The 21,434-nt window shown below is 39.1% G+C and overlaps 1 protein-coding gene across 4 annotated transcripts; it reads left to right on the top strand.

Moving 5' to 3' along the window:
- Positions 1-3,603: 3,603 nt before the first annotated feature.
- TDRD1 (tudor domain containing 1) lies at positions 3,604-20,619 on the top strand. Of its 4 annotated transcripts, none has more exons than XM_053983749.1 (22): positions 3,604-3,925; positions 4,756-4,874; positions 5,991-6,055; positions 6,252-6,399; positions 6,791-6,896; positions 7,216-7,255; positions 8,860-8,908; positions 10,432-10,509; positions 10,818-10,994; positions 11,493-11,600; positions 12,105-12,275; positions 12,529-12,777; positions 14,187-14,309; positions 15,199-15,309; positions 15,489-15,659; positions 16,619-16,864; positions 17,382-17,498; positions 17,709-17,819; positions 18,077-18,244; positions 18,576-18,797; positions 18,970-19,016; positions 19,630-20,619. In XM_053983749.1, exons 1-22 carry the CDS (start codon positions 3,690-3,692, stop codon positions 19,720-19,722), a joined length of 2,955 nt encoding a protein of 984 aa, XP_053839724.1. In that variant the 5' UTR covers positions 3,604-3,689; the 3' UTR covers positions 19,723-20,619. The 4 variants fall into 4 exon arrangements, with proteins under 4 accessions (XP_053839724.1, XP_053839723.1, XP_053839727.1 ...); XM_053983748.1 differs by having other exon boundaries at positions 10,429-10,509; XM_053983752.1 differs by having other exon boundaries at positions 3,704-3,777; positions 10,429-10,509.
- The last annotated feature ends 815 nt before the right edge of the window (positions 20,620-21,434 follow it).

Genomic DNA, 21,434 nt, shown 5'->3' with positions numbered 1-21,434 from the left:
TCTGGGCATTTTTTTAGAGAAGGGTTAAAATCAGGTTAAGAAAATAGAGTCTGGTTAGTGGAGTTCTTCATTAAAGGCAGAAGAAAAGGATTTTTTTGTACTCAGCTGGACTCCCCATAGCTCTAGTCCCAGAACTGATGCTGACAGTTCTGACTCTTATAATGCCTATGCTTAAGCCACATTTTCATGTGAAGAGTATCTTATCCCCAGGAGGCAGCCACAGATACTTAGGGAATGATAATGATAGGTCACAGAGTCCTTCCCCAAACCACTTGCACAGTGTTAAATCAGAATGAATTACTGTACCTCTTAATTAGCCAGCCATAGCTTTTGTTTGGCATGTACAAATGCTGAGGAAAACAATTCCTGAGTGAGAGAACTTGCCATCTGAAAGACAGACAGTCCTGCACAACAGACTTGTCTGCTGCAGACAAGCTCTGCATTGCAGAGGCAGAAGCAGAATTTGGCCCACATATGAAAAAGGCAGTTCTGGCTTTTGGCCTATGCTTTATTATATAAGAAAACGAAAAGGAAGTATTTATCTAATTGCTCAGTTTCCAGATGACATTTGTTAATTATCCAGAGTATTTTTACAGCTTTGCCCTCTGAAAGGACTTACAAAGCTATTTTTTCTCCTTCAGCTAAAGAAGTGTTAGCAACTCCACTTTAAGAGAGAACAATGAGGTGGCTCAAACAGCAGATGTCCTGAGTGATATCCCACACTCCTCTGAAACCACAGGTATCAAAGGACCATGTCTGGCACTGCCGAGGAGGAGCTGGCAGCAGAGTCCAGCTTGCCCAAATCCCATCTTCTGTATTGGTCAGAGGGCTGGTCTGTTGCAATGTAATTACTTTGGGCTGAATTGATTCCTCCATTTCACATCATGGCAAAATTACACAAAGAGTTCTTATTTTCTTCATTGGGAACCGTTTTCATTGTGTAACTATTTTATTCTGAGCAAGCACAGTTTGCCAGGGGTGTTCAGGGAGCACCATTCACAAAGCCCCATCTTCCCTCCACGTGTCAGGTAAGGACAGCATCTCTGCTGAAGCTGCTTGCCACCACCATCACATCTGATCTATACATAGCAAATCCCAACTGGGACTATGATCACTCAAGTGCTCTGAACAAGTTACAACTGGAAAAAATTATGTTCCTTATATGTTGCTCGCACTGTCCTTTTTCAGCATGTAGCACAGTGGTGTCTCAGAGGGTTCCTAGGCATTTAGATCCTGGAGCTAGTGACACACTGGTACAGTTTTACAGAACCTACACGTAGGTAAGCCCAAGCTCTTGCTAACAATTGCAGGCAAGTCACACCAGCCTCGTGCAGCTCTTGGGATGTCGCTCCTGATCAGCCTCCGTGCTAAGAGCACTCCCCTCAGTTACCTCTGACACTCAGTTACCCAGCAGGGAGACCTGGACAGGCTGGAAGAGTGAGCTAACAAGAACTTTGTTAAGTTCAACAAGGTCAAGTGTAATGTCTTGCACCTTGTTAAACATAATCTAGAAGTGCAGCACAGGCTGGTATCTACACATCTGAAGAGCAGCTCTGTGTAAACAGACCTGGAGTTCCTGGTGGACAAACAGCTCACCGTGAGTGAACACGATGCTGCTGCAGCAAAGAAAGCCAACAGGATGCTGGGCTGCATCAACAAGGGCATCACCAGCACAGACAAAGGAGTATTCGCCCCACTCAGTGCTTGCCAGGCTACACCTGAAAGGCTGTGTTCACTTTTGGTCCCTGCTACGTAACAGAGATGGACATGCTGGAGAGGCACCAGAGAAGAGCCACAAAGAACATCAAGGTTTGAGAAGTTTGACATAGAAAGAACAGCTGAGAGAAATGGGCTTGCTCGGCTGTCAGTAGAGAAGGCTCAGGGGAGGCTTTATCACCACATTCTAGTATTTAAAGGGTACATACAAAGAAGATGGAAATTATTTTTTTTTACATGGACTCCTATGGAAAAGACAAAGGGTAATGGATACAAATCACTTCTGGGGAGATTCCAATTAGACACAGGAGTAAAATGTTTCACAATAAGAAAAAACAGCCATTGGAATAATCTCCCCAAGGAAGTGGTGGATTCCCCAGCGCTGGACAATTTTAAGATTCAGCTGGACAGGGTGCTGGGTCATCTTGCCTAGATGTTTTAAGCTACAATGAAAGCCTAATTTTTTTTTTTTTTTTTTTTTGAAAGAGGTTTGAATGACAGAGAAGTATTTCTTAGTGCCTTAGTGGTATTAGTTCTTCCTAGGCATGAGGATTACTGGGTTAATCTTAGGGACAAAGGAACAAGGGGCAGGGAGATGATGGAGGCTCTATGATCACGATCTCCCTGTCTCCCCGCAATCTCCCACATACAGGTGTGCCTACCCTGATACGCAATGCTGAGCAATTTCACACATGGGTTTCCTCAAGTCCCACCAAATCCCACCTAATTTTCCTTCTTGTAAGAGCAGCCTCTAATCCATTGAGCTTTGCTCAGGCTGGAGCTGGGGACTGTAGGTTCATGTGAGTCAGGAAGTCTTTCCTCTGACTTTAGTAGGTGGTATCTAAACCACTGAGAGAAAACTCAGCAGCCCTCAGATGTGTTGTTCACTTTTCTTTTGAGAATGCTTAGTTTGGCAGACAGGATCCTAGACTTAAATACAGATAATTTAGACTGAAATACTGTCACAGCTAGATGCCAAATGACTTAAGGCAAAATAGCTATGCTTCAGCTACTTCTCTGTGAACAGAGATAATTATTCCCTGCTGTACAGAACATTTAACAATAAAATTCATCACTGATTTTATACACTTTAATAATAAGTACAACAATGTAGGCACTAAAATAGATCATGTTAATTTATTTTTTGGTGAAAGCTTAATTGCACAGCACTGAGAACACCTGAGATCATGTCTGAGTAGTAGCATAAAACTGCAGCAGTCTTGAGGATGAAGTGTATTTTCCCATGAAGATAGAGACATGGAGGTGGGAGACAAAAGTTGAAGAAAAGGGGAAAACACCTTGTATAGAAAAGAAAGAGGAAAAAGGACAAAGGATAATGAGAATAGGTTGGAAATGGGAGATGAAGTGATGTATGTTCTCGGCTGCAGGGCGAAATTCAAATACTTTAAAATACAAATGCATTAATTTTATGTATCAAATTTCAGCTTTTTGCATAGCTCTCACAGCCATTTTCCGACTTTGTATAAAATAAATTTGGGTTACTGGTTCAACCATGAATAATTATGTCCACAAAGATGCTCCTCTGCTATGAGGTCAGGCTGGGAACTGGGGATGGTCATCCTGGAGAAGTCTCCAGGGAGATCTCAGAGCACCTTCCAGTACCTAAAGGTACGAGAGAGCCGAAGAGGGACTTTTTACAAGGGCACTTAGTGACTGCACATGGGGGAATGGCCTCAAACTGAGAGGATGGGTTTAGATTAGATATTGGGAAGAAATCCTTTGCTGTGCGGGTAGTGCGGCCCTGACACAAGGTTACCTAGAGAACGTGTGGATGCCCCATACCCCATCCCTGGAAGTGTTCAAGGCCAGGCTGAATGGGGCTTGGAGTAACCCGGACTAGTGAAAGGCTCCTCCGGCCGCGCCACGATGGCCGCACCGCCGGCTGCGAGCGGCCGGGCAGCACATGCCCCGCTCCGCCCCTGAGGATCGCGGTCCCGCCTGCGCGGGGCGGAATGAGCGGCGCTGACCCGCCGGGAGCGGCTGGATCGTCGCTGGCCTGCGGGGGCCGCTGCTTCCTCTCCTCCTGCCAACAGTCCTCGAGTGAGTGGCCCGCCCTGCTTCCCGCGTGGGGCAGCGCCGACGGCGGGGAGGCGGCTCGGGGTGAGCGCTGCTCTGAGGGACGAGAGGGGCAGGGGCGGCCCGGGGTGAGCGCTGCTCTGAGGGACGAGAGGGGCAGGGGCGGCCCGGGGTGAGCGCTGCTCTGAGGGACGAGAGGGGCAGGGGGTGGACGCTTCGCTTTGCCCCGGGAGAGGAGCCGGGGGTGAGTGCTTTGCTGAGGGGAGACAGGGCCGGAGGTGGCGGGGTTGGCTGCGAGCTTGGCTGGGGGCCGTGGGAGTGGGCTGTCTAATTTTATTCTGAGTTACTTAAAATCACTTAATTTTAATCACTTAAAAATCACTTTAGAATCACTTTATTTTGGTAACACCTCTTTAATTGCGGTTATTGAAAGCACGTTTGTGGTGGAGTTGGTTTGCAGTGTCACTTAGAAGACTACTCTGCTTTATTCGCAGGTTCATTTTAGTTTGTTTTCTCCTATACTTTTAATTTAAAACAATTATATTGCACCTTAGCATTTGGAAAGCAGGTGCTGGAAATGCATTTCGGCAGAGCCCAGGGCTTTGCTTCCCCTCAGGCAGCCGCTCTTCGGGCAGTGGTTCCCCTCAGGCTCCCGGGCATGAGGAACCCAGGAGTGCAGCCTGTGCTTTTTATTACTACACACTTTTTAAACAAAAGTACAGCAAGGTCTCCTCCAGAGACATAGTGAGCTTCATGTGCAGGTGTTGATGGCTGCTCCTATTTGTCAGTGTGTTCCTCTTCTAAAGGAATTTTCTTCATTTAATCTGCAGTATTCATTGTTGAATCCTTTACTGCAGAAAGTGTGTTGCTGTGCAAACAAAAGAAAAGAGAATTAGCCTTCCAAAATGAATGCTTAAATATATCTTCAGATTATGACCCAAAAATACTTTAATTTGTGTGCCTGCCTGAATTGAATTAATCTTTAAATCCATGCTTTTGCAGTTACCTGGCCCACAGCCACCTTTGGTCATACTCTAATGTCAACCTTTACATGATGGCAGAACCACTTAATCTTCAACATAATGAAGTTGCAGACGCAGATTTAAGCAACAGGGTCACAGGTACAAACCTACTGTTGAAAAGCTTTTAGTTTTTAGGCTGATTTTCTGAAATATTTAGCAAAATCCAATATTTTGCAAGCAAACAATATAGGGTATTTTTGATAAATGTAGAAACAGTACAGGAAGTTTTAACAGCAACACAAGTGCAATAAGCTTGACAGGTATCTTGACTTTATTCTTCTGTGATTGTGTATATGCTTTATCATTGATACACATCATCAGTATGAGTAGCTTATAAATACAACTCCTAATTGTCCAAACTTGTGCCTACTGAAATTCTTCAGAAACTAAAAAACCCACCAGGATAATTGAGGTGTTAGGGAGTTTGGACCAATACATGGGAGTTGGAGTTCCTTCAGCAATGCTTCTTGCCTTTTAAGTACCTTGGTACTGTCTGATCCATGTTCTCTTACTCCAAGCTGGGGAGAGGGAAAGGCTTCATTTTGGGAGATCTGAACTAGCTTTATGTGCAAACATCTTGGGTCTGGAGAGTCCATGAAATTTGATTTCATGTTAGGCAAGAGTTTTAGTTCAGGCAGAGTTTACAAGATTCACTTGCTTCCAGGTGGGAAAAAGGGCCATGTAAGCTTTATGTTGTCTCAGTGGAGACCTTGGACAGGCCTGCCAGACTGGAACAAAATGTGAGGGCATATGCAGCCTAGCACAGAAACAAATTCTTTATATGTGGATGAGTTGCCCACTTACAAAAACAGAGCTCCTACTATACTGATATGCAGGCTTAGCTGAATGTCTTCTAAGAGTTGTTTGGTAAAGAAAAACTCACAGGAAAGACCACAAGGTTTGTAAGGCAACTGACTGGAAAATCAAAATCTCTTCTTTCAGAGTGTTTTGTTTCTCAGTATTAAGTGATAAGCACAGAAGGTGAAACTGTTGTTTTAATAATTCCACTGATTGCATGATTGAGTAAATGTGGTATCAGAATGAAAACAAGTGACTTCCAGAGTGTGTCATGGTCCAAGCATCTCCATTTGCTCAAATGTGCTGGTAGAATAGTAGGAGTAGCCAAGAGCCTTGTTTCTTCCTGCAGATATTCCATAACAGAGGCATGTGTTGGTGTTGTTAATCAGATCCCTTTGTAAATACTTCTGCTTCTAGGAAGTTCTATGGAAGACAAAACTGGTAGAGAGAACTGCATAGCTGCAGCTGATAAAGAAAATACTGTGAGTTATTTCACTTTATAGTTGCCCCAAGTATTCTGAGCATTTCTAGGTAGCAGGAATTATCAGCATGTATTTCTCTTTCTAGAACTTAGAAGTTTTGTCTCCTTTTGTTGTCGTGTTTTTGTATATTAGAATATTTCTACCCTGATGGACAGTTTTTTTCTAGTAAGAATGACTTCAGGTTTTTCTTTCACAGGTGTCACATTCTTATTGGATTAATGGGAAGCAAAAGGAATTGCAATATTCCTCTAAGAGAGCTTTTTCTATTTGCTATGATAAGAATTTCTTGAGTTTGTTAGTACCACCCCCTAAAGGGGGCACTTGCCATCGTTGTGGTCTGTTTGGTAAGTGCCTGCTGTCCTGTAGCCTGTGACATATAGTAGATTTATCACTGAAACCAGATCAGGTTTGCTCAGAAATGTCTTTAAATGGATGAATATTTTAAATTCTCAGACACAAGTACATTCTATTCAGAACACAGTTGTAGTAACAGAATTGATAAGTGTAAGAGCATTTCTTTATCAAAAACAGTGGGGTTTTTTCCCCTAAATGTAGAAGGAATTTGGGACATTTGGGCAGCAATGTCTAACAGCTGTATGTGAATACAAATACCTCTTTGTATGTACTTAGAATTGCAGGGGAGCTGTTTTGTAAAGCAGTTATTTAAACAGTTGTTGTTCCTTTCAATACGTGTTTTGCTCAGACTTCTCTCATCTTTCTTTTGGTTTGTTTTAGGAAAGCTCAGATGCTCACAGTGTCTGCAAACATACTATTGCTCTGCAGATTGTCAGAAAAAAGATTGGCCAGCACATAGAGTAGTTTGTGATCCTCTTAAACAGAAGTAAGTTTGTTGAAAGTTCTGCCAGATAATCTTCCCAGAAAGACTATGTCCATTCCACTACAACATAAATGACCATGGCAAGGCACTATTCTAGTAAAATATGTTGCTTATTCTTAGGCTGGTACTGTGTTATCTTATGCCTGTCATTATTGCATATTACCACATTTGTAATTCTGCATTTTAGTGCATGAGAAATAAGGGTTGGCAAAAATTACATACTATGAACACAGCCTTTTATCTATTTGCAAGTAGATTGTATTATTTATGCTACTTCTCAGTCTTTGGTTCTTCAAACTGACATATTTTTATTTGATTACAGTTTAAGTAATAGCAAAACCAACACGGGAGTTTATCTTAAGGTATGGAATACAATTTTGACTATATCTTGAATGGATCTGCTCTGAGTGAGTGGCAGTGTGCTTCATTTAACCTGTACAGGAAAGGAACAAGTTTCTCCTTTTAGAAAGATCAGTGCTTCAAATGAAAAGTTACTGGGAGAAGCATTCAGAAAATGGTTAATTCTAGAGCTCTTAGAAGCACTATCAGACAACCCTGCTTTTATTTGAAAAAAAACTTTTGTAAAAAAAGTTAAAAATTAAGACATGTATGATGTTGCTGGAGAAATAGTGTGGCAAGGAAACAGATGTAGTGTGTCCAATTCAGGAAACTTCTGGTGTCTTGTTTCTGTGAAGAAATCCTGTACTAACTCTTAGGGCCTAGGAAATTTATTAGAGAAATACATTTAATGTAGTATACAGTAACAGATGCAGATAAGCTGTTGTTTCTTTGCTGTAGAAGGAACTAAAGATGACACAGTTCTCCTCTGTAATGTTTTGAAGCCTCTCTTGATCTTTGAGCCAAACATTTCTTCCAGTCTTCCTATGAACTCTTCTGCAGGAGTTGATTTTTCTTTGTGGTTTCTTGGGATCACATCTATGAAAGTGAATAAGTTTGCATACCTCCAACTAGCCTCTTGCTTGCACTGCAGAACTCCATTGTCATGTACTTCTTTCAAGTAGCTTATTCATCTATTTAACTCTTTGAAGGAATTTACAAAGGAGGCTTCATGTCATGAGACTTCTGTTAGTTCAAACTGTTAGTTCCTGTTGTGTGTCTGCTTGTGACTGGGCTCTAATGAAACCGATCTACTGATGGTGGGGGCCCATTACACCAAATGGTTGTACAATATGAATAAAAAATTTGCAGTCACTTGATTTTCAAAGAACAGAAGGGGTTTTGTTGTCTTGTTCACCTTCAGAAGATCATAAGTTCTGTAGAAGTAAGAGAGCTTAGATTGCATGTTGAAGGGTTTTAAGGTGGGTTAAACATTAAATTATTAGACTTATAAAAATGGATGCCAGCAGATAAAGCAGTAGCTCTAATCTACTCTGAGGTATCAAGGTTATGAGGAAGCAGGTGGAATTTGATTCTTCTTATTTATGAGAGCACCATAAGTGGGAATTTTAGCTGAGTTCTCCTGTAAAACAGGTGAGGAGGGGAATGTGTGAGTCTTCAGCATTTGTTCTTCATTGATGTTCAATATGTTCTGCAGTGTTTCTTGAACTTTGTTACTACAAGGAGCTACAGCTGAACAGCTTCATATTAAACATAACTTGTAGCTGTTTTAAATAGGGTAATTCAATTTCTGGGGATTCTTTATTTTTACCTTAATTTCCTAAGGCTTTAGAAGAGAGTGCAGAAGTTACTTGAGTTGATAGCACTTCAAGCCCCAGCAGCAGCTTTAATGTGCAAGGCGATATTTCTGAAGGCCTTTATTATTTAGTCACTTAAGGGGAAATAATCTGCTATCCCCTCTTGTTCTAATTATATTATTTCCAGGCCATTAAGTGTTTCTTTGCCAGTTATGATCTGAAAGGAAAAGGATGGAATGAAGGCACTGCCAGCTTTTTTTTCTCATCTCATGGGAAAGCACTATTCACTAACTGGTGTTGATATATTACAGGAGGAAGTGAGGTTGAGTTTTGCTGTAGATGTTGGTCTTCCAGATTCTGGTAAGCGCTTGGTTGTGTGGGTAAAACCCCCACTATAATTAAGGCTTTTATGTTTACACCAGTAAAAGATAACACTTCTTTTTTTTCTTTTGCCCTCCTCCCTCCTGTCACTCTCCCAACCTCCCTTGACTTCTTTTTTTTTTCAATTCTACTTTATTTCACGTTTCCATAAAATGTCAGTGCCTGGCATTAGTCAGTAGCTTACTAAGGTTAATAACCTTGAATTTTAGTAAGGTCACTTTTCCAGTAGAATTGTGCTAACTTCAGTGTGTTCTGGATCATCTTGTTTATTTTTCTGTTTTAATAGATGGATGAAAATTTGGTACCATTTTGTTTCTTTCTCATACATTTTTAACTCTTGAAAAATTACAGTGTCATTTTCTAGTTCCATGTAGGATTTTACCAGCTTTCATTATATTTCATACATACTCACTAAGTATTCCAAAGAAAGAACAATCATTGGATATTGCTGTATCCATTGGAGAACTCTATAAGCATGTTTATATTTGTGACTTTGCAAGCTTCAGTGAGAGACAAGCCAAGCACAAGACCTTTGAGGAGTCAGAATTCAGAGTTTCAGTTGAGCTGGGTTTGATTGTCAAAGCAGATCAATATGTGCAAGGTGTACCTTTTGTCATGTGGAAGGCTGTTGTTCTGGTTTTCCTCTGGCTGCAGAGTAGGAACCATGTATTGCCAAGACCATATTCATTTATGGTCTTATTGATCTGCAGCCCACAGAAACATTCAGGGATGTGGTGGTTGATCCTCTTAGCTTGCTAAACTTGTTCATGTGCATGAAGCTTATCTCCATGTAATACTGTGCAGTCTGCCAAAGGGTGGTTCACTTTAGTCCCCTGTAAATACAACTGATTAAGGATTGTGCTGGGCATATTTCACATTTGATTGCTTCACAGCACACTAGTAGCAAAGTGATGTGTAACCTGCTAACCTTTTGGAGAGAAGATCACATAAATGTCACTGCATTCTTGAAATGTTCCATGCATTCATTCCAGACTTTATAAGGAACTGAAACACCTGTATTGTGGTTTTAATTTGAAAATAATGGTATTGAAAGTTTGGAATGTTGCTTTACACATCAGAAATGGAGTATGTAGCAGCTGAGAAACCAAGATTCACAAAGACATCTTGACTAAATCATTGCATACTCAGTGTTGTAAATAATTAGGTAAGTTAGGAATCCTTGTGTCTGAAAAGCAATAATTAGTTTTTCAGCTCACATTCTTTAGTGACTGGAAGTAAATGTTGATTGTTACTGCTTTGCTCATTTTATGAAGTCAGTCAGTCTTGGAGCTGTGAATGTGCTCAGAGAACTCAAGTAGTTGAGCTACTCTGAAATTACCTTTGTTTTGCATTTTTAAACATTAAATGCTGATCAAATAAGTAGAACGTGCTCACCTTGTGATAGGAATATAGATCTGGCTCAGGGGACGGTTCTGAAGCAAAACTAGCTGATGGCTATTTTATGTGATAAATAATTTATTCTTCCATCTATATTTTAGAAGACTACCTAAATAAAGTTCCCTTAGAAATGAAGTCTCATTTAACTTCAGGAAGTGATGCCAAAGTAGACTCTTCAAGAGGTAAGCAAGCAACCCAAACTAAACTTGATGAATTTTAGATCCTCCTGTACTGCATTCTAGCTGCTCACTAGCATCACCTCAAACTTAAAAATGTTGGCTAATGGAGCTTCAGGTCACTACTGACATCCACTCATAGACATTTTATTAGTATAAAACTTTTGTATAGTGATTATTATGTGAGCATTAATTTCATAATATGAGAGGAGCCATCAAAGTCCAAAGCATCAATAAAAAGAGTAAACTATTTCAGTATGTTTATATTTTCAGCTAGCTTTTGATTGGCAACCTTTTTTCTTTTTTATGTGCAGTATCAGAAAACCATTCAAAGGGAAGTGAAAAAAAAATACCTGAGGATAAAGACTCTTTTCACTGTGCTAATTCAATTACCAAGTTTGTCTCTTTAAGTATTGGAGATGAATTTTCTGGTGTGGTTTCTCACATTCAAAATCCAGACACCTTTTTTTGTCAGCGGATGCAAAGTGCCCGTAAGTGATGGGTTGGAAATGGGATGTAGAATGCCTGGTATAGCATTTTTCTCTCTGGTAGGGAGTGGCTGGATGAAGGTGAATTTTTCTTCTGTGTCCATGTGCAGCCATTTAATTCTGGGTAATCGGTAGCAAAGTGTGTCCTTTGGGAAGAAGTGGCCTACCTCATCATCTGCCTGTTGTTGGAAGAACTGTCTTCCTTGGTTTCTTCCTGGCACGCCTCCACTAGCTTGCTTTCAATTTGCACTGGCTTCAGCTTTGTCCCTTTGCTGAAAAATCCATCACTGGTTTTCCCTGTCTGTTCACTGCTGTGATTCTTCAGACACACATGAGGACTCTCTTGGATGTTAATGATTGAAGAGCCCTAGTCTGATCAATGTTAAACATTTGAAATAATCTCCATTAGACTATAAGATGTTCTTCCAGGCTTTGAGCTTAGTTATTTTGTAGTAATTGCAAGACAGGCTATGTTCCAAAACCTATGTATTTTAACATCAGGTCAACTTGCTGAGCTTGAAGCATCTCTTAATGAATACTGTGGCAAAATTCCCAACAATCCATCTTTCCGTCCTGCTGCTGGCAATGTGTGCTGTGCCCAGTTCACAGGTAAAAATGGAGTGAAAATACTAAATTATGTCCCTTGTTAATTACCAAAAAGATACATTTTGTAATTATGTTTAGAAATGTTTCATATAGAGTTTATTTATCTCTGATTTTTAGTGGGTAATGCTAGGTAGTGATTTGAAAAAATATATCTGTAAAATACCAATTTTAAAATGTCCCTTTATTGAGCAAACTTTTAACACTGGATTCAGATTATTTAGAATAGCTTATTAAGAGATCATGGAAAGTTTGGGGTTTTTATGTTGCTAAGTGCTATTTCTCCAGGGTTGGAAATAAGCATATCTTTGAAATTTCAGTCCCCAAAAGAAGCACAGAAGAAATGGGATTATATGGAATGATGCTGCTCTGATAGACTGCTTCTCAAAATGCTACTTTAGCTAACACTTGGTAGTCCTGAGCTGTACTGGGATGTATTTTTATATTGATCTGTCAAAAAAAAAAAATTCATTCTGTTCTCAGACATTACATCTGTATCTTCCTTTCTAGAAGACAACCTTTGGTATCGTGCTGCTGTTACAGCTTATGCTTCTGAAGACACTGTTTTGGTGGACTATATGGATTATGGTAATTCTGACTCTCTTCCACTGACCAGACTTCGTCCTATAATTCCAAGCTTGATGGACTTGCCAGCTCAAGCCATAAGATGTAGCCTGGCAGGTATGAAGTAAATGATTAGCAGTTTCAAACTAGACAGGGGGAAAACAAGTGGTATTACATAGCCACCACACCTGTAGTGTCTCACACTGAAACATGGGGAAGGATGGAGGTAATGGTAGGCATTTTCCCCAGAATTCTTAGGGGTTGTGGCATATCTCAGAATGTGACAAATATTTCAGAATGTACTTGCAGTTGTTGTACCTGTCCACACATTGGTGAGAGTTGGACTGACCTCAGAACCTTTCCATACTAGGTGTAAAGCCACCATTAGGAGCATGGACCTCAGAAGGTATTTCTTACATGAAAAAACTGGTGAAAGACAAAGTGTTGACAGTAAAAGTAGTGGATAAAGAGAGTTCTAAATCCATGGTGGAGCTTACAGATGCCTCGGGTACTCCAGTAATAAATGTATCGAGCCTTCTCGTTGAGGAAGGCTTTGCAGCTGAGGAACTGAGCATGGCCTTACCAGCAGCCAGAGGGACTGATGTTGAGCAAGCCAACGGTGAGTACGAACATGTCTTGCTGCCCTGGCATTGTTTACCTCCTGCTAGAGTGGGTACAGAGAATGCAAGCTCTTATCTCTAAGAGCTTTTCAGTCTGGCTCATCAAGTCTAGCCTTCACACGTCCAAAGTTTAGTCATGGCATCTTAACAGTAAAGAAATGGTGTGTCTGTATGTGTGTGTCCAGGTGTACGCGCTTAAAAAAGTTGGAATTGCCTGCTTTTGGAAGTTGGTGCATGCTCTTGTTGAAGTCTTACAGTTTCCAGTTGAAGTAGGCTATGACTAGTTATTACCTACGTATTCCTACGTCCTTTATTAGTGCAAATAATATTTGCTCTATTGTCATCTTCATTGTCCTATATTTTACACATAAACATACTTAGTCCTTGAAAATTTGAACTGTAGTAGCTTATAAAGCTTCAAAGTCTATGCTTAAATTGCCTTGTTTGAATTTAGTGACCAAAGCTTCAATCCAAGAGATTTTTACTTAAGTTACATTGAATTTCTTTGAAATCTTGGGGAAGATTCCTGGTTTGTCTCTTATGAAGCATGCTAACTTCCTTTGTTTTCCATCCTGTGTCTGGCAGACATATGTATTCTCTTATCCATTGGTACTGAAAACTTTTTGTCAAGTCTATGTTCAAATAATTTCAGTCTTTCTCACTAGAGGCCTTGTGGCCAGGACACAAGTATTCCTTGTCTTTATTCAGAAGAGTAAGGAATCTTACAAAACATTCAAATAAACAGTAACTTTCCTGGCTGTATCTAAACATATTTTGATCTGTGGCTCTCATCGAGGGCCTGTTTTGTATTTCCTTGGTTTATTGGTTACCTCTCACCTTTTTGTCATTTCCGTCACTGAGCCAGAGCTGTTGAATGCAGGTTTTAAACAGAGTGTGTTCTCCAGTTTGCCATACTTTAGTGTTCCCATGATGTATTCTACAACTTGTGTTAAATAATAAGCTTCTTTCAGGTACCTGAATATAATATTCAGTGCAAATTTCTGCAACCAGTCTTCCTAGTAATCTTTTTTGCTCTTCCTCCTTAGATTGTTTCCAGTAGTCTTGGTGACAGATGTTTCCCTCTTCTATGCTCCTGTTTCCCGGAACCAAAGTTCCCCAGTGTCCCTCTTGCCCAGGCTGTTGCCAGCTAGTCTTTAACTCTTTGTGAAGTTACTCCTCCCTGCTATCTATGGCTTGCTCTTTTTGGTAATGGATAAATACATTAAAGAACTGGCATATTTCTCTTTCTTGGTTTTACTCTGCAAAGAGGCTCTCAAGGATAATTAGTCTTTCGGATGGTTTATAACAAGAAATTTGAGGATGCAGATGAGCATTCGGGACGGGGTTTTTTTCCTGTAATAGTTACTTTAATTTATTTTCATTCTGTGCTTTTTTCTGTCCTCTCTAGAGGACACAACGAAAAAAGGAATATACAAGTGGATTAAATTAACTCTTAACCAAACACTCAGTGTCATAGTGTGTACAGTGTACAATCCTGGAGAATTCTACTGTCAGATTTCAAACAGCCATGGTAAGTTTATTCAGCTTATTTTTTCTGACAGTTTCTTTGCTTTCTGGTTTGTCATTTATTATAGTTCTAATGAACTACTGTGTCAAGCTTACAGCACGAAGGCTTACCTCTGAGGTTTTTATCTAAGAATACAAATGGAGTAACAAAGAAATTGGATCATGGTATTGAAATCTGAAAATGTTGAAGATAAGCAGTAGAGGAAAGTGAAAGAGTTACCATAACCTAGCCAAAGGATATCTTAATTTTTTTTTTCCACTAGAAGAGTAGCCAGGCATTAGAATAAGTTGTCTAGGAAGGTGGTAGAGTCATTGTCTCTGGAAGTGTGCAAGAAGCATCTGGATGTGGTACTTGGGGTGACTATTGTGGTGCTGGGTTGATGGTTGGACTAAATGATTTTGAAGGGTCTTTTCCACCCTTCATGATTTAGTGATTCTGTTAATAAAAGCAAATTAGAGATATCTTCCCTGTGACAAGACTATATTTATTGGAGCTCTCTTGTGGTACGCTGTTGTAATTTATAAAAACTTAAAGAGATATAATAATTGTAACACAAAATCGAGAAAATTGAGCCATTAAGATGTGACTTCCTATTGGATTAGTTAAAAAGTAGTCTTGTTTCTCTACCAGAAGTCTGTATAAAGACTTCTGATAGCCATTGGCATTTTAAATGCTAGGAAAAGAATGTGACAAAATTCAATTGCTGAAGAGGGAGCTAAAGGCATTCAAACAAAAAATATGGGGCAGCTCTTAAAAAGTGAGGGATGTTTGTTCTTTTACTTACATAGTCAAGGAATACATTTGAAGGTTTACAAGTAGAGTGAACAGCATTGATAAAGTTCAAGTAATCTAATTTCATTGATCTCATCTTTGGTTTTTTTCTGATTTTCAGAGTTACTTGCTCTAAACTCACTTAACAAATCCTTGTCTGAATACTGCCAGAAAACACCACCAGATCTTCTTGAGCCTGAGAATGGAGACCCTTGCTGTGCTTTTTACTCTGGCAAGTAACAGACTAAAATAGTTTTGTTTTTATAGGGCAAACATGAAAAATTAGCTGATAGTTTACATTGGTAGAGGACAGCAAAGAATTGTATTTATTTACTAACAAGTGAAAGCTGGTAGACTTAGCAAATGTGTGAAGTAGTTATTAATTTTTTTTTAAAACTTCTTTCAAATTAGAGGATGGTAACTGGTACCGTGCTGTGGTGCAAAATGTCACTTCAGATGGAAGTGTTCGAGTGAGCTTTGTGGACTATGGAAATACTGAGGACGTACCACGGGATAATATCCGACAGATCTCATCCTCGTTCCTGAAACTTCCATTTCAAGCAATTAAATGCTGGCTCTCAGGTGAATCTTAGGAAGTTTCTCTTACAAGAGCTCTTGGATTTAGAGACTTGCTGCTCTAAAGACTTGCTCTCACTTTGTAGAAGGAGGTGATGACAGGGAATACTGTGCAGAACTCTGTTCTTTTGTGTTTGTTTGCTTTCTCTTCTCTGAGCTCCTGACAGTTCTCTGGAGTGATCTGCATGGATTTTGCTTACTGCTTTACTGGTCAGAAGGGAGCTTCTTGAGTTCTGCTTCATCTCTAGTGCTTACTGCTTCATCTCTAGTGCTTACTGGTTTTTGGTTGTTGCCTTCCTAGGAGTAAATGTGCTTTTGGGCAACTTTATTTCTCAAAACTTTTGCAGGCAAATGAGCTAATCCATTTAAGTGAAGTAAGTTGGCCTTTCAATTCTCTTTCATTTGACTCCTGAAGAGTTTGGCACTGTACGGCTGTTTCTGAATGTTCTGCAAATTCCTTTTTCACACCATTCAAAATTCTGCAGAACTTTTCTTTCTTTCTGGTGTAATCTGCTTGGTTTAAAAATTAAAACTGTGGAAAACAGGAAAAAGGTCAAAAACTCATTTTGTTCAAGTGTTTTGTGCTGTTCCCCTGCCCACCCACCCTTAAAACACTTAGGTTTTGTAGGCTCCTTTGATAAAAAAGCCTGATTATACTGATCCAAAACCAGTTTTAATAGTGTTGTTTGTGTTAAGGCAAAGGATTTATTTGGTTGAATGATAAAAAACAGAGGATGAAACTTGGGAGTCCTGAGAAAATGTGGGCATTTAGAAAAAAGGAGGAAGAGGGAGAGCAGTTAACAGGATGAAGGACAATGTGTTGCCCTAGGGTAATAAAAGTAGCCTTGATATTTCAGGGTACGCTCTAAAGAAATTTTTTTTAAGTATTTTTTAAAGGAAATTATAATCTTGAGGAAAGTCAATATTAATGAATGGAGATATTTTAACAGTTTCTTACTTCCCAGGTATAAAGCCTGGAAATAGCAAATGGAATCCAGAAGCTACAAGAAGATTTCATATGTACACTTCAGGCTTAGAACTTCAAGCCACAGTAGCTTCCCTTTCTGAAGATGGGGCAGGTGTAGTCCTTACTGATAATTCCACAGACTGTCCAAAAATTATCAGTGAGATACTAACTTCAGAAAAACTGGTTGTAAAGGAAGTTCTACAAGATAAAAATAACTTTCCAAACGAGTCTGTTGACCAAAAAGGTAATTAAAGGAATTTTAACTTCTAGATTTAACAAGAATTTTCAGCATTCCAGCCTTTAACTGTTATTTTCTTGTTTAGCTACAATTAATATCAATGCATAGTTTTGGTTATATTATCAGTTCTTACAGCTGAACACCAGCTGCCCTGCAGGTGGCATTACAGACAAAAAGAGAAGGATAAAAATCACTGTGTTTGTCTTAAATGAATGTTGTTTGACTCTGTGGGAATCAGAGAATTAGAAGTTTTCTATGACTGAAACTTTTCTCATGTTTGCTTTTCAAGGTCTTTTTTCTGCGCTGTTTTTTACTTTAGCTACTTTCATAGGCCAACAGTTTATGAATGCCAAAGTAAGCATCATTTATCTTGATTTAGATTTGTCTTCCTGAAGGGAAGACATGTAGTCGTGTCTGAAATTAAAAAAATTATTATAAATATCAAATAAAGTAACAGCTCCTTAAGATACATGTATGCTTGGAGGACGGCGATAACACTGCATTTTCTTACAATTTGTATTAGCAACCTCACTGGGGCACTGGAAATCAATTGAATTGGCTGTAGATGAAACCATGTCTGTCTGTGTAACTGAAGTTGTAAGCCCAGACTTGTTCTATGCTGTACCAGTTCCAAATAAAGGTAAGAAAAAGTGTTCATTGTTCCTAATACCAGTAAGAAGTTACTGCTGCAAGCTAATTAATAAAATGAATGTTTGTAGTGAACTGAACCATGTAGAAATGTATCTTGGACAGTAGGAAAATATAAAAATGTCAAAGATGGGAGCAGGGGCTTAAGTATGCTCTTCATTGTACCCAGATGTGGTTAGTGAAAGTGGGTTTTTCTCTGTAGGTCAAAAGAATCTCTTTAAGGAGCTGATTTCACTGGACAACTATTGTAGATCTTGTAACAAACAGCCCTTCCAGCCAAAACTGGGTGAAGCCTGTTGTGCTCAGTTTTCAGGTGAGACAATAATTTGGCCTTCCATTTCCTTGGCCAGTGTAAAACACAGCTTTCATTTTTGCTTTAGACAAAGGAAAAAACACCAACTTGAAAGTGCTTATGGATCTCTTAATTGTGCTTCTTGTCAACTGGCCTTTTATATATCCACCACAGTATTTAAAAATTCTTTAAAAACTCTACAGTTTCTTGTTCTCGTGATAAACTGTGTTTATAAGATGATTCTTCACATGTGACCATTCTTGTCCCAACCTTTTCAGGTAATGGCAATTGGTACAGAGCTGTTGTTCTGGAAGCTTCCCAGTCTGCAGTGAAAGTTCTGTATGGAGACTATGGCAACACAGAAACTTTACCCCTTTCAAAGGTGCTGCCAATCACTGATACCTATTTAAAGCTGCCTTTTCAGACAATTACATGTTCACTTGCAGGTAAAGAAAACCTCCCCAAAATAAGAAAAAAAAAAAACCCACCCCAAAAACCTCTGACTGGTTTTCTTGAACATTATAAATTTTTACCTGTTCTGGTGATAGTGTTCATTCCTTAATATTGGTAAACAGCATGACGATCGTCTGAAATAGTATATTGGTAAGCATGGTAAAAGCTGGTTTAGAAAACATGTTTGTAGTTTATTATCTCTAGAATTTAAGCTGTTTATATTAGGAAAATTTAGTATAATTTTCCAAAGCATGTATGTACTATTCAAGTTATAGCTTAAAAGGAATTATTTATATAATAAACTTGATTTTCCTTTTTTCACAGGAATAGAGAAAGCTGAGTGGTCTCCATTAGTGCTTGACAAGTTGAAAAAACTATTATTGAAGCAACATGTCACAATTACAGTGAAAGGGATTAATGGAAATGTTAATTTAGTAACAGTGGAGAAACACTTGGACAGTGGTTATGTGAATGTAGCTGACAAATTGCTAAAGGAGGGTTTGGTCACATCCTGCAGTGCTGAAAACTCACATAGTGAACATCAAGGTACATACTTTGGCTTGATTACTTCAGTTTGCTTATTCTGAAGAGCTTGTAAGCACACGGGGTGGCTAAATGACTTTTCCTTCTAAAAATCCTGGACAGTGCCACATGTCACCTCTTAAATTAGGGAAGGAATGTATGTGTGTATTTTGCTCATTCCCTTCGGTTTTTATAGGTAATGAAGGTGAGACCAGCTGCTGCTGCAAGGAGTTAAAAGTGCAAGTAAGATTCACGCCAAGCAATACTTCCTTTTTTATGTTTCCAGAATTCAAAAGAAACCCTATGTAGGAAGCAAATGGGAGTAGGGGGAATAATAGCTACTGAAACATGCAAGTTTTGTGAAATGTATCCTGACACTTCTTCTCAGGGTTTTTTATAAATGCTAATAATTAGAGCACCCTGAAGCTGAGGGAGGATGGTGTTTAGATGGTGAGACTTCATTAGTCTGTACTTTGCCCCACAGACAGCTCTTACTTCATTTTTTAAGTGTTTGAAGTCTCAGAAGTGGCACTTTTCTATGTTCTCTATTTTAAGATGCTAATCTCAATCTTAATTTGAGTATTTAATAAATTTAGTTTGAGGAAGCTGCTTCAGGAAAAAAAAAATGGGGGGGGGGGGGGGGAGGGACACATACATGGACAAGGGAAAGTCAGCTACAATTCTGTTGGTTTTTTCCCTCTCCAGAAGATTTTACAACAGAAAGGAACTAAATATATTTATTGAATTAATATGGTATTTAGCTGAGTTTGTCATATTAGCATCTACCCTGATCTGAAATCAGCAATTAAAACCCCCCAGAATTGTATACTTCTAACTCTTTCTGCTTATTCCACAGCTTGAAAAGCATAAACAAGTCCTACTCTTCCTTTTAAACAAGTTTGGGAATCCAGATGGATTCAGTGATATGAAAAATCTGTTGAAACACTAAGTCTCTGACATGCACCATTTCATTTTCATGTCCACCAAGTTGCTGCAGTTCCTTTTTTGAAGATCAAGAGCATCAGCTTAAAAAATGAGGGTCACTTTGTAGAAACTTTGTTTAAGTACCATTTATCTGTATGCTTGATTGTTACTGTGATGTAACTTAGAGGATTGCAAAGCTGCAAGCTAAAATTTCTGTTCTGTTCTTGTTTTATGCCACCATGTGCTACTAAATTTTTTGCTTGTATTTCGTGGTTGAATGGACAGAAGTTTATGGAATGGCCATTACATTGTGAGCCTGTTCTGCAGACTTGCATTTGAAATTATTGTAATTGTAAGGCTCACTTAACTTTGGTACCATTTATATTACTTGAAAAACTCTGTATCTTCTTTTGAATACTCATCTGTCAACCTAATTTCTGGTGTCTGAAGTTAGACCACCATTTGTTCTTCATAGCCTTGATTTCAGTATCATTAAAGGTTGAATGTTGTCTTGGACTGTATACAGCTAATTCTCTCTAAAATCACTAAACACTTTAATGTGCACAGTTCTTTCTTTACACTTATGCTGTATAATATGCATCTGTGAATGTTATTTTGAAGTGAATTGTATTGAAGCTGTTTTTTGTATAGCTACATCATCAGGATTTCTACCCCATCAAGTTTTCACATCATAATAAAAAAGACCCAGTCTCGGCTATGACAAGAATACTGAATCAAATTATTAAGAGATTATCGGTCATTTCTGAACAATTCCGGAATGTCAGATTATTTTTTGTGGAGCACAGTGGACATATGCTGATTGAAACTGCAGGGTCAGCCTTTCTGTCCATTTGCAACACATACTTCAAGTTTGGGTTTTTGCAGATTGGAAGAATCTTGAGATTAAAATTATTGCAAAATATTTTCTTTTGACTTAATGTTTTATTGCACTCAAATTGCCTCAGATTTTTTTCTCCTGCCTCTTAGTTTTTGTTACATCATATTCTTGCAGTAACTAATTATTAGATGAATGCTTGCGCTTGAATTTCTGGAGTTCTGTTCATGGCCCTGGTTCTGAACCCCAACTATGGCTTTGTCAAGTGTCCTCTGACTCTCTGGGACCAGAGTGCCTTGCACAAGCATTTGCTCTCATGCAAAGCACTGATGTTTTAGTACTCCCACACCTCTTGTTCACTTGTCCACATGGTTCCTCTCCTAGCAATTATCACTGCAGTTCAGAAGATGAGTTTGACTGCAGTAGCCAAAAGCATTTCATAAGCAGGACAAAGGAAAAGTAAATCTTTGCTTGTTCTGTTTGGGTAAAAAAAACAAAACTGAAAAGCAATGGTTGGTGTTTCACAAAGGCACATGGCAGTAAGTGGAGAAGTAAGAGACTTCATGTGGTTCAGGTACTTAGTTCGCCCCTTCTTTTCAGGTGAACTCTTGGGAGCATTGATGTAGGAACAAATGAAAAAATTTGGAAACCCAGTGGAGTTCCTCATGTAGCCTTGGGGTCCTCTTGCATTGTTTTTTCTCTGCTAGTTTTAATTTCTACTTGAAATCTTGAAGTGATTAACTGTCACCTATGGATTATATTTATCTAGACTTAGACAGTAACATGCATGCTCTTGCAAACAAAATTTCTTCCCTTCTGACCAAGAAAAACAAAAGTGAACTGGAAGTCTAGAATAACAGCACTTTTGAAAGGGAAGTAGTATGAAATTAATAAAAATTACC

The sequence above is a fragment of the Vidua macroura genome, chromosome 8 (genome assembly GCF_024509145.1).
Source record: "Vidua macroura isolate BioBank_ID:100142 chromosome 8, ASM2450914v1, whole genome shotgun sequence".
Lineage (NCBI taxonomy): Eukaryota > Metazoa > Chordata > Aves > Passeriformes > Viduidae > Vidua > Vidua macroura.
The sequence above is the reverse complement of the archived record's forward strand: the minus strand, read 5'-3'. Positions and strand labels throughout refer to the sequence as shown.

What these genes read in the sequence shown, in the direction of transcription:
- TDRD1 (XM_053983748.1), top strand. Translation starts at nt 3,690, where the DNA reads ATGAGCGGCGCTGACCCGCCGGGAGCGGCTGGATCGTCGCTGGCCTGC. An exon ending in ACACGGGAGTTTATCTTAAG is followed by an intron (nt 7,256 to 8,859) that starts GTATGGAATACA and finishes GATATATTACAG; the next exon opens with GAGGAAGTGAGGTTGAGTTT. An exon ending in CAAAGTAGACTCTTCAAGAG is followed by an intron (nt 10,510 to 10,817) that starts GTAAGCAAGCAA and finishes TTTTATGTGCAG; the next exon opens with TATCAGAAAACCATTCAAAG.